Raw genomic sequence first — 17537 nt, 5'->3', positions numbered from 1 at the left:
CTATTGGGGCTCAACACAATGGCAAATTAGGATGAGATTTGGGGACACTAACTACTAACTCTCTCTCTCTTTGAAAGCCCAGTTACTTGGTCAATTTTAGTAAGATTTTAGGGTGAACACTTATTTGCTGAAAAAAGGTTGAAACTCAAAGAGGGGCTTGAACCAAGACAATCACTGACCAAGTGTTGCTTGGAATATAATATTTCTAATAGTTCCAAATTTTTCCTTACTAATCAGGGCTTTTTAGGGTTCAGTGTAATATATTCCCAGGGATCCCTAATAAATCTGCCTAATATGCCGTCATATTGGGGTTATTTACAAAAATCCGAATTTATCTAATTTTTTATTAAACAAAGCTCGATCAAACTCCCATCCAAGATTTTACCTTATTTATCATTAAAATAACTTGATTAAATTAGATTGCGAAAACCCAAATCATATGATTTTTTTTGGACTTTTTCCCTGAATCACTATTTTCGAGTTATTGCTAAACAAAGCGTAGACCGCGATATCTTCAAATTATAATAGGACATCTTCCATTGACATCTACATGACCTACAGGTTTTAGGTGCGAGATTTTTGGATTTGGGTTTTTTGCAGCATGTGTGGTATACAGTACAATCCTAATTTCCCCCCCCCCCTGGATTTTTTCCGCTGTTTGATGCCATCCCCTGGGAAACAGGTGTTTACTATTTTATATTATATAATCTCATTAAATATTTCCATGTTGTACAGTATAAATATATATAGTTATCGACGGAAATCCCAACACACAGAGCGGAGTCCCCGCACACAGGAGAAAAGTACCGCAGAGATCTGAATATTCAGCACTGGCTCTTGCGCATTGGTTTTGAAAGGGTAAATTCCGTAAATTCAATATATTTTTATTAAAGTATTTTAAAACGCTTTCCGCATATGCCACTCTTATTGTTGTCCAAAGGGAAGGACCTGAGGAGCAACTGATAATCTCAATATGTGAATTTAATTCTCATCGTCTGTTAGTATAATCGACTTCCAGAACAGGGTCTTAAGCTGTGTGGGTACCCACCTATTGTCTAAGAGAACTCTTTTTTTTTGCAAAGCAAATTGCTGATTTGCTATTGCTAAAGGGAAATTAATTTGTGTTTTTTAGCACCTGCTTTTATAAAACTGCACATTTCTTATAATCTGATCTAAAAGAAAACAATTTATTGACTCATTGAACACCTCTCTACTAGTGGTATGATTTTGGTAGATAATACGCCCGTTTTCTAAATAGATGCAAGTGTTTTGTGACCATTTTGCAGTCCATTGAACTGCTTTGTTCCATTTTGTGATCTATTGCATTTTGTACATTGCAGCTTGGTGGCCCATGGTAAATGGTGACAAAAGGGGCTTGTAATTATGTATGCCATTTGGTTACAGCAGCTGTACACTGCACAATGAGCAAATATGTCACAATCCACCTAGCAGACCCCCACGTGTATTCCCAATTTGGCTGCAGATAGACATGAATGCAAATCACAAGTATTCTGTGTTCTCTTCAGTCCACAATTAAGTCATAATAAAATGGGGAGCTGAAAACTGAATTGAACCTACCGTAATTAGGAACTGTGCTTTTTTGGGGGCAGCAGTTGATAATTTTCTGTGCAATTCTCAAGTTATGTTGCAGAAGGCATATAATAAAAAAAAAATTCTAGCCAAAGAAGGAATTATTCATGCACTTATAAACTCCTCTTCATTCATTATTTATGTAGAGAATCTATTTTTATTTATCACACATACAGTTAATGACACATGTTTAATAGGACTACAACCACACCTATCATATGAAGTAGCCAGTCATGATGACCTTTCTTGAAATAAAGCAAGATATAATTTCATATTTTATAGGGATAGGTTTAATGGTTCCTTGTAACTTTTATTTGGACAATTAAGAAAAAAATAGAGGCTTTTAATACATTGCATGTTGACTCAGATAATAGAAGTAAGCATTAAAAAAATGCAGCATTGTTTTTAGTTTTTCAGTTTTTAAAATACAGGGAAATTGTGTTGCAATTGTTTGTTTGTGTAATGGCATATAATGTTCGAGCTGCCCTTTGAATGCAGATGGAAGACATGCACACCCATGGCCAGCACATTTGTGTTGGGGTCGCACTACCGATGCATCAGTGACTATGTGGTGTAATAAGTAAACTGTTAATTTCAGTTGTACTGGCTGATACATTAGATGGTTTTTTAGCAAGTGAAGGAATACAGGGTTATGGGAGATAGCTCATAGTACAAGTTGATCCAGGGACTAGTCCGATTGCCATGTTGGAGTCAGGAAGGAATTTTTTTCCCCTCTCAGGCAAATTGGAGAGGCTTCAGATGGTTTTTTTTTTGCCTTCCTCTAGATCAACTGGCAGATAGGCAGGTTAAAAAAAGTAAAAAGGTTGAACTTGATGGATGTGTGTCTTTTTTCAACCTAACTTACTATGTTAATATTATGTCCCAAGCCAAAGGAAGAGGATGAGCATGATGCCATTTATGTTGGCATGGACAGCAGCACTGAGTTTGGCTGTTCTCCAAAGGGTACAGTTTTTGCATCTGTTGTATTAGAGGAAACTTTCCCAGAAAAAGCAAAGGAAATGGGAAATACTTTTACATCAGAACTCTGTTCCTTTTTTTTCTCCTGAAGTTAATTGTGCAGATGTTACACAAAACAAGTCACAAAGATATTCCTTTTACATTTTTTTTGTAAACCAACTCTATTCATACATATAGGGGGTTATTTACTAAAATCCTAATTTATCTCTTTATTTAAATAAAAAAAAAACCACAACCAAACTCCCATGCCCAATTTGACCTTATCTATTATTAAAAAAGCTTGCTTTAATCGATTTGGGTAAAAACTTGATAAAATCAAGCTAAAACCCAAATCGTGTGATTTTTTTCTGCGTTTTTTCTCTAATCGATTGATTTTTTTTCAAGGGTTTTTTTCGGAAAAGGCAGAATTTCTTGGATTTTCGGGCTAATTCCAGGGCAGACCACAGAAACTTCCAAATAGGATAGGGACTTCTGCCACTGACTTATACACAACCTCTGCAGGTCTGAGATGGTGGATTCGGGCTTTTTATAGCATCGTGCTTTAATAAATCTTGAAGATAAAGCTTTGAAGATTTTAAACATGGAGTTTGATTGACCCACTTCAGAGTCTGCTTGCAGAGGATCTCATTGTATGCTTTGGATTCATTCAAAACTACTAACAGCTTTTGATAATCTCTAGTAGGAATAAATTATTTTATGAGCTTTTAGTTTGTTCTCCTCTTTTAATATTTTACAGTACAAGTAGGACCTGTTATCCAGAATGCTCTGGACCTGGGGGTTTCCGGATAAGGGGTATTTCCGTAATTTCTCCTTACCTTAAATCTACTAAAAATGATTTAAACATTAAGTAAACCCAATAGGATTGTCTTGGCCCCAATAGGGATTAATTATATTTTAGCTGGGATCAAGTACAAGGTTCTGTTTTAATATTACAAAGAAAAAGGAAATTTGTTTTTTTCAATGTTAATCATATGATTGAAATGGAGTCTATGGGAGATGGCCATCCCGTAATTTGGATAGCGGGTTTCTGAATAACAGATCCTATACCTGTACAAACTAGAACTGTGGGAGTAGTAGGATCATTGCAAATTAAAAAGGAACTATAATTAGGAGCCTCTGTGATAAGACAGGTATTTTTAATTAAGCTATATTTTGCCTGAGGAATTTCATAGAAGGCTTGCCAGTAGGTACAGCATATGCTAGCTTTAGAAATGTAACATAGATTTTCATTTCTGCAACAGATAATACTATACTAAATAATACTATGCAGTTCCACATTTTGTTGTAGTAGTCCATGGCAGTTATGCACAGGGTTTATATACATTTCCAAGTTCTGTTAGACACTTACCATCAACTTCCAGTTGTAAACTTATATTGTTATAGGTTGTAACTGTTTTTGCTTCTCAGATGTGGCCTGCAATAATATGTCTCAGCCAGAGAATATCCCTTCCCACTCCCACAGTTTGTTAGGACAGGAAGGAAGATGGACTACAAACATTGGCAGTCTTCATCACAATGTGGGACTTTCCACTACCGGAAAAAAAATTGATTTAGTGTATGCAGGTGACAGGAAAATTAACTGTTTGTTTTGAACAATTTTTCAGTATGGATACATATCAAGCAAACAACAAGAAAGAGTCCAAGTCAGGAATACTATATGAAAGTTTGGCACAAAAATAAATAAACAGTCTGTGCAGAGCCATGTTGCTTTTTTGTGTCAGTAAAAACATTAATGCAAAGATAGCCCTCGAATAATAATCTAAGCTTATACTGACAGCTGGTATTTTCTCACTTGCTTGAAAGCCTTCCAAACCATTCTTGAAACTACAACTGTACCAAAAGCAAAACCAATTTAGGGAGAAAAATCCACAATTTCACACCTCTCACTGTAAAAGAAACCCTTTGTTTGAGCATTAATGATTGGAATGTTATCTATTCTGTTATCAAGTATTAGTGTGACATTATGCCGATGTTTAGGGAACTTGGTTAGATGAGCATCACAATGGTATTACTATGTCTGAAAAATCTCCACAATGTCAGATTGACTGGATGTGAAAAGAACAAAGTACATGCAAAGCTTCTCAGTTACTGCTCCTGGCTGCCGCAGGTAGCAAAATAACAGGACCTGCCCTTGCTACTTCCATTAGCTCCAGAGATGCTTTTGCATTACATTTTTAATATAGTTCATTGCGAACATGCATTACAGATAAATGGACTATTACATGGATCAACATCACTGGTCTATAATATACAACAGGATTCTATTCTAATGATGTCAGAAAGAACAAGAAAATTTACTGGGTCTTACTATTCATGTTCGTGACACTTTAGATTTTCATATTGGCTCTGGCACAGCAGTTTAGGCTTTTTAATCTAAGTTTCTTTGTTTTCTTTCTCAACTTTTACTTGCCTGAATTTTCCAGAATTTGTTAAGATGTTTAGAAAGGAAGAGACTGAAACTGTTAATGTTCTTCTACCATTAGAAGGATATCCAACGGTACATCCTTGTCCTGTGAAAAGTACTAATGTAGAATCAGGGGAGTGGATGTTGAATTTTTTGCTCCTTACAGCAAATACAGTAAAAGAAAAAGTGTTTCATCTGTTTACTCTTGTATAAAGATCAGAAATCCTTCAGTTTGACAAACATGTAATAACGGGGATCTTGAAGAGGCAAATACACTGTATGTTTTTGTCTTTTTACTTGGCTTCTAATTTCCCATTGCAGATAGCATCCCAAGTGAATAATGGTGTATGGGATATACAAGTTGAATTAAATTTACACTTGTTTATAAAAAAACATTTGTAACTTTTTTTTCTGTGCAGTTGGTGATGAAGAAGAGATAAACTGCCCACAAGAAGCCATTCAAGAGAATAGTGAGCATTCAACAGAAGCAGAGGTAAGCCAAGGTCCTATCTCTATCCAGTTTGAGATATTGTTGCCATATATTTCCCATCTGGCCCAGCAATCTGTAAAATTGCTTATAATTCTTTCACCATTCAAAATAATAGTTTTTGGGTGGAGGACCCCTGTGGAGGACCCCTGTAAAGTTAATAGATGTTAATATTATAGTTTTAGTCTCTAAAAAACTGTGTCTAACTGGGGGAATTTACATCAAATTGTACTGTTTTTTATTGCAATTCAAGTATGTGAAGAGGTAAAGTAATAGTTTAATTGGCAGACACAAGGACATGTCTGGTTTTCAGGAGGGTGAGGTGTAATATGGTAAAATTATGGTTTAAAGGAGAAGGAAACCCCTGTAGAAAAAAAACCCATAATCCCCACCCCACATAGACCCCCCCCCTCCCCCCAGGCTAACTGCACCCTCGGGGAAATGCTTCATACTTTATACTTACCCCTCGTCACAGATTCTGGAAGCGGACTTCACAGCATCCTCCATCCAGGTCCTCTGTAAACTGACTGGGAGATTGGCAATCTCTGTCAATTTCTTTAATATAAATGTTTAAGGAATGATTAATACATATATTTAGGTTGACCACTATGGGGAGCTAGAGGATAACAGTTGTAAGGGAAAGGCCCCAGTGGGTGGAGAATAGTAGGGTAAGGTTTCAGGAAGTGATTTTAGAGATGCATCATGGTAAACAAGATGAACAGAGGGCACTGCAGCAGTAGAGTCATCTCCTGAAAGAGATACTGAGCCTAGGTAGTGTGAGGTCTAGTGGTGTAATACTATGCTCTAGGGCAGGGTTCCCCAACCTTTTTTTTACCCACAAGCCACCATCAATTGTAAAAGAGTTGGGAAATAACATGAGCATGAAAAAGGTTCCCGGGTGGTTCAAATAAGGGCTGTGATTGGCTATTGGTAGCCCCGTCAGTCCTTGTGATCAGAGAGTGTTCTGCTCTTAAATTTTGCTTCAGAGAAATAATGAAGGGCCAGTTTATCAAATGATATAAAAAGACTTAGCTGGAAAAACGATTTAAAAAAATTGGCATAAAATAAATAGTTTATTTGTATTTATTTATTTATAATGCTAGGTATTTCTCTTTATATGTGATTTAGTGACCGAAAATAGAGACTGGTTAGTGCATGCTAACACAGTATAACGACATCAACTCCCACTAACATTGCATCAAGCAGTAGCAATTATTTTATCATTATTTGTAAATATGATTGCTATCAGAGGTAGTTTCTTTATATCCTTTGCTTTCCTGTGCACTGCTTTTCCTGACTAGATTCATGTACCATTGAAACAATGTAGTAGTGGTATGCTTTTCTGTGGACAAGACTCAATTTCTCACAATTCCTTGCACATATCTATAAATCTCTGTTAACCATAAAACATACAAGGCATTGTGAAAACTGCCATATTAGCCAGCAGTGCAGGGACTAGCAAAGTACAGACATTTAATGCATTTACATTTACGACTATTAGTTAAATGTGCTTTCATTGTGCAAAACATTATATTTGGGTTTAGAATCCACTTGAAATATATCAGTTTTCAGTCACTTGTGAGCAACCCAAACATCAGGGATACAAGAGTTACCCAAGAATGCATAATAAGAACTATATTTCTTGTTATGCCACATTGGCTGCCATCGCTCTGCAATTCTTAGTAAGGCCTCATTTGATCTTTCATTGCTCAAGAGAAGCTCATCGTCAACAACTGATGGTGTTTCAAATGCACCTGTTGTTTTTTTTGGTATTAAGGCACACTAGAAGTAAGCGCTTAGATCAGAGTTTGTTTAGTTTTTCTTTCTACAGTTAATTGTGTTAGGACAACAAAAGTGTCTTAAATCACGCAATTAAACGTATTGGACTCATCAGTTTAATTATGACTCTGCCAGTGTCATTACGTATTCTCTGGTGTTGGCCTACTTTGCCTTGAGGCGCAATCTCTAGGGAAAACAAACATTTTTTTCCCAGTTAGGCTGGTTTAATATTCAGAAATTCTAGCTGCAAGCCTGTGTTTCCTCTCATGCACATCTTACATGGCATTTAACTGGAACCCACCAGGGAGAAGGTTGAAATTAAATATGTATTCCAATCTGACTAGATAATTGCCTTCAGTTTTCATACCTTTTGTCACCAGAATATAGAGAGAGAGAGAGAGAGAGAGAGAGAGAGAGAGAGAGAGAGAGAGAGAGAGAGAGAGAGAGAGAGAGAGAGAGAGGAGAGAGAGAGAGAGAGAGAGAGAGAGAGAGAGAGAGAGAGAGAGAGAGAGAGAGAGAGAGAGAGAGAGAGAGAGAGAGAGAGAGAGAGAGAGAGAGAGAGAGAGAGAGAGAGAGAGAGAGAGAGAGAGAGAGAGAGAGAGAGAGAGAGAGAGATATGGGATCTGTTATTGAGAAACCCGAGATGGCTGTCTCCCATAGACTCCATTTTATCTGTTTAATCCTAATTTAAATTTTTTTTTAAAAAAATGTCCTTTGTCTCTGTAATAATTTAACAGTACCTTGAACTTAATCCCAAACTATGTTTTAATGTATCTTTATTGGAAGCAAAGCCAGCCTATCGAGTTTATTTAATGTTTACATCGATTTTCTAGTAGACTTAAGTTATGAAGATCCAAATTACAGAAAGGTCCATTATCTGGAAAAATATATGTCCCATGCATTCTGGATAATAAGTCCCATACCTGTACATGTATATATATATTTCTATTTGAAATGCATCTGAGCATGCTTAGCACAGAGGATAGTGTATATGTAGGAGATACAATAATTAAAAACAATCGAAAAGAGAAAATACTTTCATTCAAGCTTGATTGATTTTTTTGTACAAGTTACATGAATCCTATTTCCTTGTGGATTTGCATCCTGTGTTTATCGCTAGTGCAATAATTTATTTCTCTGTAAACACCTAACATGCTTAAATGCAGTGGGAAACTGAATAGCTGCAGCGTCTGCTTCCCCTATTATTACACTCTTGCTGGTATCCCAGTAATGCCCAGGTATGGCTGTACACACCGAGTCATTAGTATAGTGCTTTTATACTATAGTTGCAAATACCTATTGGCTTAACATGGTAACTTGATTATTAATGAAGAACTATGAGCCTTGAAGGTATTAATAATGCAGTATGAAGATAAAACTCTCAGAAGCTGAACCGTTGAGGTTATTCACGTGGTTGATGACTGACAGCTGAATAGAGGCATCAATCAGTCAGAAGCAGGATTTACATTTATTATAAACTTACCCAACATAGCGGTGATTGACATTTGGGATGACACGAAGCCAACAAATATGTATAATGCTTTGTAAGCCACAGCAGTACAACTCATGCACTAAGCAGACCACAATGTGAATTATTTTATATATAGTATAATTAAGTTACCGCAAGATGCTGCACTATGTTTAAATAACTTGAGTTAACACCCTCAGTTCATTACTTATGTAATCCTGAGTGATTATTCAATGCACTTTAACCAGTTCAAAGGAATGTTATATAAGGCAGTGTAACTTCACAAGCTACAATGATTGTTTTTGTGCATTGATTGTATTTGACTTTTACTCTAGCACTGCTAATTCTTACCACATATACTTGTTAAGAAATACATTTACTGTACGTGCCCTTAGAGCTTATTTAACATTCACGTACAAGAACAATGCTGCACTAAATGCTGAAATTCGGATGCATGCAACAGACAACCACGTCAGGAGGTGCAGGTTAGTCCTGTATTTATCATCTGACATAGAAGAGGGCCCATTTCCTGACGCTCCTTAAAATTGTGCATCTAAATAACATGCTAGAAGTAGAGGAAGGTAGGACTCTGCTCAGTAACAGGTATTCTGCTGTAGCACAAGGCAGTGTTTTGCACTTTGCATACTGTCCAGGAGGTTGTAAATGTGCTCACTTAACATATTGGGGCAATTTGCAAAGTACAAAAAAAATCAATATGTTATTTGAACTTTGAACCTTGTTTTGCTACTTGGTCCTTGAGGTGTAACATTTTGCTCTCCTAGAAAGAAGCACAAAAAGAGTAGAAACTCACTCAGTATGCAGGACTGTGTGCATTCAATGGTGGAGCATGCAAAGTGGGGTTGTGGGATAGCACATAGGTGTCCCTTGGATTATTCCCTGACTTGGTCACCATTCAGAATTAGAAAACTAAGGAACAATGGGGGGGAAAGTCACTGAGAGGCCCTAAATCTACCAATGCTATGCAAGTTCATTGTGCAAAGGTTTGAGACGGATTTGAGTTCAGGATTAGGACAGTGTTAGAGGCGCTCCATAAGGAACAGTTTCATGCCCCATAGGTTGGACTATGGTACAGATTGCTGAAACATTGAGTCCCCCCCCCCCCCTCTCTCTTTCTGTGTGGATTCACAGGACACCCAAATTTCAGTGCTCACTTGGAGTGGATTTCGGGCAGAAAAAGCTGGTGTGCATTTTCTTCCAGATTCCATTCCTGTTAATGTGAAGAGATACAGAGTGGATAGGGGCCAAAACAGTGCTTCTCCACTGGCATTTTATGGCAACATATGCATTACGTCTTAGTGTTCCAGCACTCACTCCTACCCACGTAAACTGACCCTAAAGTCTGTTATTTTACGTCAATGAAGTAGCATTTCCCATGCTGTGAATCACCAAAATGCAGAATGTTTGTTTGTATTTGTTGGCATGTCCTGTCCTGACTATTTCCTGCTCCCACTAGGCTCAATATTCTGCCTTATGTGCACACATTTTCTAAGGTTAACAACCTTTATAAAGGCTATTTGTGTTGTTTTTCTGTTAGAATAGCACTAAAATAAAAACAAGTATGGAAATTCCTACACTGTTTAAATGTACAGCAAGCTGGCAAATTTAAGGAGAAACACAGAAAGAAATCTTTTTTTTTTAGGATTGAGCTACAATGTTGCTTTTTTCCCCCTGTATTTTGTGCATCCAAATTAATAAACACATGAGTACATTTTAAACTAACTTCCGCTATTAGTAAAACAGAGCTCTCTGGACAGCAATGACCTGCCCTTCTTCTTTATGAATAAGGCCATGTGTATAGGCTAACCCAACAAAGAGAAGTTCCAGAACACCCCAGGAGCTGCCCAGCAATGTACTTACTGCTCAGTGTTCAATGACATGTACTCACTTGTGGTCAGCCACACTTATTGTTTCTACACCTGACATACAAGAGAGAAATGTCTTGGTGCTGTGAATATTATTGGAGGGCTCCTGTTAGTCCAATGGAGGTAATATGTACACAAAGTAGGGTCATAACTAACCCCCTGCTCCTTAGCCAGGAGGTAAGTCATATGGCAAATTTTGATCCAAACTGCTTCCAAACCCTGTCTGTTGGGGTGACGGTAGCTCATTATAAACAGAAATAAAATAGAGTCCAAAAATATCCTGCAATCAACACACATACTTTACACTACCTTAGACCTGCTGTAACTTTTTAGTCAGCAGAACAATTAAAGACAGCAAAGAGATTCAGGCATAGAAAGTGGCTTTACTCAATGCCATTTTTATGTAGCTTGCTTTTTTGTAGCAAAAACCCCTTGTAACACCAAATTTTACACGTAGCTTCATTACCACATATCTTTACACACTGTGCCGTGGCCACGGCTCTTTTTTCTTTCTTTCTTTTTTATAAGCATAGTGATTTTTTTTACACAACCCTTAAATTCCTCAGCTTGAAATGTGTGAGCTTCTGTCTAGGCTTTCTTCTGCTTTGTAATAGTTTTCATTTTCAATGGAACTTTTAATTTCATTTTCGTGTTATATTGAATTTTTAGTTTTTTGATGGACATTATGGCATTAGGGCTGGTTTCAGGACTAGCAGTAGGTTTTTCATACAAGTTCATAAATAATAATAATCACTAAATGGGTTGTTTGATTCACTTGTACAGAAGAAAAAATGTCACAGTAATCGCTGTGATCATTCTCAAGACTGTGGACTGAAGCAAAAAGTAAAGGCGCAGCAGCAATATTTTTAGGTATGACGGGTCTGCATCCAGTGTCAGATTTTTGCCAGCTTCTCATAGGTCTTTAACCTCTTGCTGCAATTCCCTTATGTAACAGGAAATAGGTGGAGAGGAAAAAGAAAACTCAGGATATGGGAGACGCACAGTGGTTTGTGATTTACACCTACCTCTTACTCTTTTGGTTAAGTGTGCATCATATTGGACCTATTTTAACCAGATCAGAATTTAAGATGAATTTGAAGTAAAGGGAACATAAGTACTATGTCCTGGGACTGTGGAATTAAGTATTTATTTGCTCTCTCTCCGACATTTAAGGCTGGAGTAATGTGTAAACTTCATGGACGAGAAGAATTCAGACGTATTGATTTTGTCCAGAAACTCGCAAGAGAAAGTCAGTTCTTGCCGTCGGCGTCCAAACTACCTGATAAAAAAGTAGGTACTCTCTCACTCTCCATTATTGTACTGGCATGTTTTGTATCCCATGGGCACCCAGTCTGTAGGCTTCCACATCTTACTGAGCAGAGTTTGGAATTCTTCAGACTTAACATCTCAGAAATGTATTCATATGTGGTTTTTGTGTTTTTAAATTGTGTTTTTAAATTTTCTTTATAAAATGCATGAAGTGTGGTTTTTTTAAGAAGAGTTTAACTGAAACTGAATCATTCTCTGCTTGCTTAGAAATAAGCCTGATTATGATGTTCTCTCTCACACTAGTGTGCGTGTTTGTATATATATATATATATATATATATATATATATATATATATATATATATATATATATATATATATATATATATATATATTTTTTTTTTTTTTTACCATTGTATAGATTGTAAATTGATATATCTACTGTACCTTCTAACTCTTAAAAACAAAAATGCTAATCAAATGAAAAGGCTTTTAGGGAATGTAAATAATGCAATGTAATAGTTTACCTCTTTTAGATTACTGTAAAATGGTGGGAGATATGTAAAGTTAAAATTACCCTTTGCATGTGTGTAACCTGCATGATAGAAGGAATAGTGCCTTCTTTGTGCCTTCTAGGCTTGACAGTTTATTACACCTTATAGTGCATATATTCCAACTGCCATGCTGATAAATCTGTAATGTTTAATTAATGGCCTCACAGTCCACTGCTTGTGTGCCTGAATAAAGGAATTACATCTAGTACTACCAGCTTGCATTTTAGTTCCATTCATTTATTCCAAAGCCATTTCCCCAGTTGCATTTTGGGACCATAGATCACACAATGTAAATCATATAATTCATTTTTTTTGTGTTAATTCAGTTAAACAGTCAATATGGCATGACATACATTTCTATAGCTCAATACATATGCATTCCCTGAGGAATGCACATTGGTTACTACCAAATAATGTGCAAATGAGATCTGAGCATCGTTTTGTGTTAAATTTTAGCAAATCGCAATTGTCTAAGCTCCAGCTACAATGAGGCAGACTAGTGAATGGAGGGATACACCATTTGACCTATGACCATCCACTCATGGGCGTTTTTTGTCTTTGCTAAACCTGTACATATTTGTCTGGAACAGATTAGTTCATGAGATGCTGATGACTCAAACTGTTAATAGAGCCATACACTGAGCTGTATGAAAGTATTTCTGGGCTTCATGTTTAATAATGTCACTGTACAAGAGTGAAATTAAGAGACCTTTAGGCACACAGGTAATTTGTACAAGCTCTTAGGGGGAGATGAACACCACATCAGTATACACAACCTAGTGGGGAGAATTATTAAAATATAATATCAATGCTGTCTCAAGTGAAAAGAAAATACCCTGCAATAGTTTATGCAGTTCTTCATGTTTCTTGGAACTGGGACAAATGTCCAAAAATGTTCTTTCCACTGGTGAATATTTATTCAGCACTTCCATATGGACTTTTTCATCTCCTTCATAGAGCTATTCCATTTCTGTAAGATAACTAGGCCATTGCTTGACTAATCAGTCTGCTTGACATCTCTCATTTATTATTGGAAGCAGTGACAGATCTCTGACATGGAATCTCTTGACAACAGTCATCAAAGATGAAAAGCCTCGTCCATCTACTTTCCAGTGTACTGTTGAAGTAAACAGTCCCTCATAGATGTTTCTTATGATAGGTTATTCGTGATTACAGTGGTAAAACGAGAGCGTGAATTAAACATGTAGATTTGGTCAGTTAACATGTTTAATTAATACTAGTTCTCACTCACAATGCAGAACCATATACGGTTTATTCCATTATAAACCCACTTTCTTGTAACTATCCAAGGTATTATAAATCATCTTACAGTTCTTAAACTGATATCCTTTATAATTTTCTTTATAAGCTATGAGTGTTAGGTTTTTGACAAATAAATACAGGTGTTAGAAGTGATTTGTGTGCCTTTAGGTGTCATAGACTTCCTGCTTTTATATAGGTCAAGGATTCTTGAGTTAATTTATATATCAGCCTGCAGGCCTTTTGCAGTATTAATATTATATTGTATCGACTTCCTGCCTTTATATAGGTCATGGTGTGTGCTGGTGTGAGTTTCTTGTATTATTATACAGCCCATTTGCAATATTAGTACAGTGCTCTATTATATTACAGTCCCCTGCAGTCCTCAACATTTTCCACTAATTCCAAAATCATCATGTTTGGCTATATGTGAGAGGGAGAGAACAGGATGATCAGTCATTTTTTTTTAATGGCTCATTACGCTTTAAAAAATTTTTTCCAAAGCTCACACTTATATTCCTGTGTTTTAAACTATAATTTGGATATACAGCATATATTATTGTTTATGAATATAGGATACTGGAGCTGCAGACCAGACAAGGTCATAGGGCTCCAGGTTAGACACTGCTTGTTACATCTTTGTAGATTTTATTTGGAGCTACTTTATTCATTTGGCCAATAGCAAATGGGCTTTATTACTGCCGCAGATTATGTGGTGGTCTGACTGTAATTGCCAATTTGGCCTTAGGCAGCATGTTTCCCATATAACACTGTGGGTAGTGGTGACAGACTGATAGGGGTATGATAGGGGAAATAGAGCTGCTATTTTCCATGTGAGCACCGCTGCAACCAGAACTACTGTGTGCCTTAGGCCTTAGAGTGTATGAATGATTTGATAAAATTGGTATTAGCTGTGAAAGGATGATGGCAACTGTAATTCAATAAAGACTGAAATCTTGTAGACTCGATACTCCAGTAATAAAAAAATCCAGCATTATTACAGGAAATATATCCACTTTATAACATACGGAGGGAAATTTTTTTTACATAATATTGTTAGAAGGCAAAAAGCAATGACTTATAAGGCAAGATGATATTCTTTAGTTTGAAATAAGATTTTGGGGCTACTGCTGTTCATGCTCTGTTGTTATCATTGCGTTTTGTTGAGCACAGAAGTGCTTATGCAGCAGATTTGGGCTGACTTCAGTGGCAGACACACCTAAGTTAGCATATTCTCAGACTCAATGTGTTTGTCTGTGTGTGCGATTTGTATACTTTTATCTGCACGCGATGAAGAACGGTGACATTTTATAACTTGCAAGTATTTAACCTTGCTGCTCCCTTCCTGGTCAAGTGTGTCAAGTAGCTCTGGAGAAATAATATAAATCATCTTTCCTTCTAGCAGAGCTTATCTACACCTGCACAAAGACTGACTTCTTGTACTCCGGAAAGACATTTAAAGAAAAGGCTGCTTTAGGGGAAGCATTCACATTATTTGGATGCAATGAAGTGGAATTCATTTATTTTGGAGAACGTTCCCAGAAAAAAAAGTGCACTAAAAGACTTCAGTGAATTCAGTTACACTACTGAGAAGTGGACGCTTTTAGTCCTGATACACTCTGTTCTTCATTAATTGGATTCAGGTCAGGCATTTTGGTAAATTTAAACATGTCAACTCAACAATATTTTTAGGAATCATCCTGATTTAAGTCCCCCGGTCACCTGCATTAACAGGTCCATCACCTGTAATCCAAAACCTAAATGTATGGAATTGTCACTAAATGTCTTCCTGAAGCAGTGAAGCTGGAACAGGGGTGGGACTGGGACCAGGGTGATATGGGACAGGGCCAGAGCATGTTTGGTAAGAGGCACCTAGATGATTTCAGATCCAAGTTGGCATCTCTATAATTTGATCAGCAGTTAAGGCTCTGTGAAAAAAAGTTTCAGTTCTTACAATGTTTTTTCAAATGATTCATTTAAGAACAGAGTCTTCTGCATCATTAACCACCCATGCAGTTTACATTGCAGTTAAGCTGCTACACACCAAAAAGCACTTGAACACAGTCTGAGGAAGTGGGTAAGACTCATTAATCTGGGTAGAGTTCTTTAATATACGTTCAAGTTAGAGAAGTGTTGGGAAAAAAATGGAACAGCTGGATGTTCTTCAGGATTCTCTAGCTTGAATTGTAGTAAATATGCTCCTTATCATTTAAATCACTTTGGGGCAAATTTACTTACATTCGAAGTTGCGCCAGCATTGGCTTCGCCGCACTTCGCCGGGCGTAGATTCACCAGGGCTGCGCAAATTCACGAAGATCAGAAGTTGCACACAAGTTACCGATTGTTTGCGAAGTTGCGATAGCGATGTTACGATCAACAGTTCAAAGTAATACTATTGTTCGCAAATTTGCATACGGTGCCAAGTTAAAGTACAATGGACGTATATGTAGCAGCAAATACATTACATTACACGTGCCTGGGAAAACTTCAAAAAATAAAATAGAGGTGTTATTTTGCCCTATACATGTGCCCATGGTATAGTTTAGGTGCCATATGTTAGGAAATGTAGGGGGAAAGGAGGGTACCCCCAAAAAAATTTACGATCTTTTTCAGCCTATCACCCTTAAAAAAAGTAAAAGACGCCAGCGTTTTTTAGGACTTAAAAAAATGTCAACTTTTTTTTTAACCAAGTCCTATCTACTCTATTGCACTTCGTCTGGTCTGAGGTGGTGAAGTAAAGTCTGGCGCAAGAGGTAACGTTCACAAAAATCAAAAATCCGCAATTTAGTGAATTAGCGTAGTTACATCCCTTCACCAGAGTGCAACTTCATCTGGCATAAGGGTGCGAAGTAGCACTAGAGTAGGTCCACTTCGGCGAAGTGGCAAAATGACATAATGCTGGTGATTTTCTCTAGTGTTAGCCACTTCACCCTTTAGTAAATTAGCCCCTTTGTTCTTAGCAGGTAGAAGCAGAATTAAGGGCAATATTCTAGGTTTCTAAGCTAAAAGAGAATGGTGAGTTGTTGCAACATGCTGTAAGTTTATGTAACCATCAGATAATTGGCAAGGACATAAGGCCTTGGTTTGCTGTCGCATTTAACCTTTCAATGTATATCAGTTCCTCATTTTGGTCAAGGGCAGTGATTGTTTATAGTGGTTATAAACAATGCACTGATTATACTACAAATCAACCAGGCAGGGGCGTTTCTGCCATGAGGCAAGGTGTATATCTCAGGTGGCAGCTCCCCAGAAGTTTCCAGGGGCAGCAAAAAGCCACAAATTCTGCATTTCTAGCGCAGAGAGAGCAATTTCACATTCTTTGCTAGCGATTCGGTAAGCGCAACAGGCACGGGGGGGGGGCATTTTGAACGCCATCTCTGCCGTTGTTACAGCCTCAAACGCGCCAGGTTAACATCTTAGCTAGTCATTTTTATAATGTAAAATATAACTTTAAGAACCAACATCAAAATCTGTTTATTCAAATACACTTGTGTAAGCAATTCCTTTATACACAATATATGACCAAAAGTATGTGAGCACCAATAGCAATTATTTAAGCCACACCCATCATTGTTTGCACAGATGCCAGTACAACATACAATGTCATTCTTGACAATTCCATCAATTAATTTATATGAATTTTCTGTTTCAGAGGAGTATTACCCCTGTGCATTAAGAAAAGCCCATACAAAAGTTGTTTGCTGAGAGTGGAACAAGTTGACTAGCCTGCACAGAGTCTAATCTCAAACCCAACTGGGGGATAAATGCAAGCAAGGCCTATTCTCCAACAACTGTACTCAAACATGTGAATCTAAACTAATAAACTAATGCTATCAACTATGTTCCACCATCTAATGAAAAGCCTT

General features: G+C 37.1%; 1 protein-coding gene across 2 annotated transcripts in view; it reads left to right on the top strand.

Annotated features, from left to right (window-relative positions):
- The window catches only part of rapgef5.L (Rap guanine nucleotide exchange factor 5 L homeolog), a 155099-nt gene that overhangs the window by 67407 nt on the left and 70155 nt on the right, over positions 1–17537 (top strand). For both annotated transcript variants that reach the window (XM_018267362.2, XM_018267361.2), the window contains exons 8-9: positions 5392–5465; positions 11763–11879. In XM_018267362.2, coding sequence (XP_018122851.1) covers positions 5392–5465; positions 11763–11879 — 191 coding nt within the window. The remainder of the gene's footprint in view (positions 1–5391; positions 5466–11762; positions 11880–17537) is intronic.

Source organism: Xenopus laevis, chromosome 6L (genome assembly GCF_017654675.1).
Source record: "Xenopus laevis strain J_2021 chromosome 6L, Xenopus_laevis_v10.1, whole genome shotgun sequence".
NCBI lineage: Eukaryota > Metazoa > Chordata > Amphibia > Anura > Pipidae > Xenopus > Xenopus laevis.
Note: the sequence above shows the minus strand (reverse complement) of the source record. Positions and strands in the feature narration are given on the sequence as shown.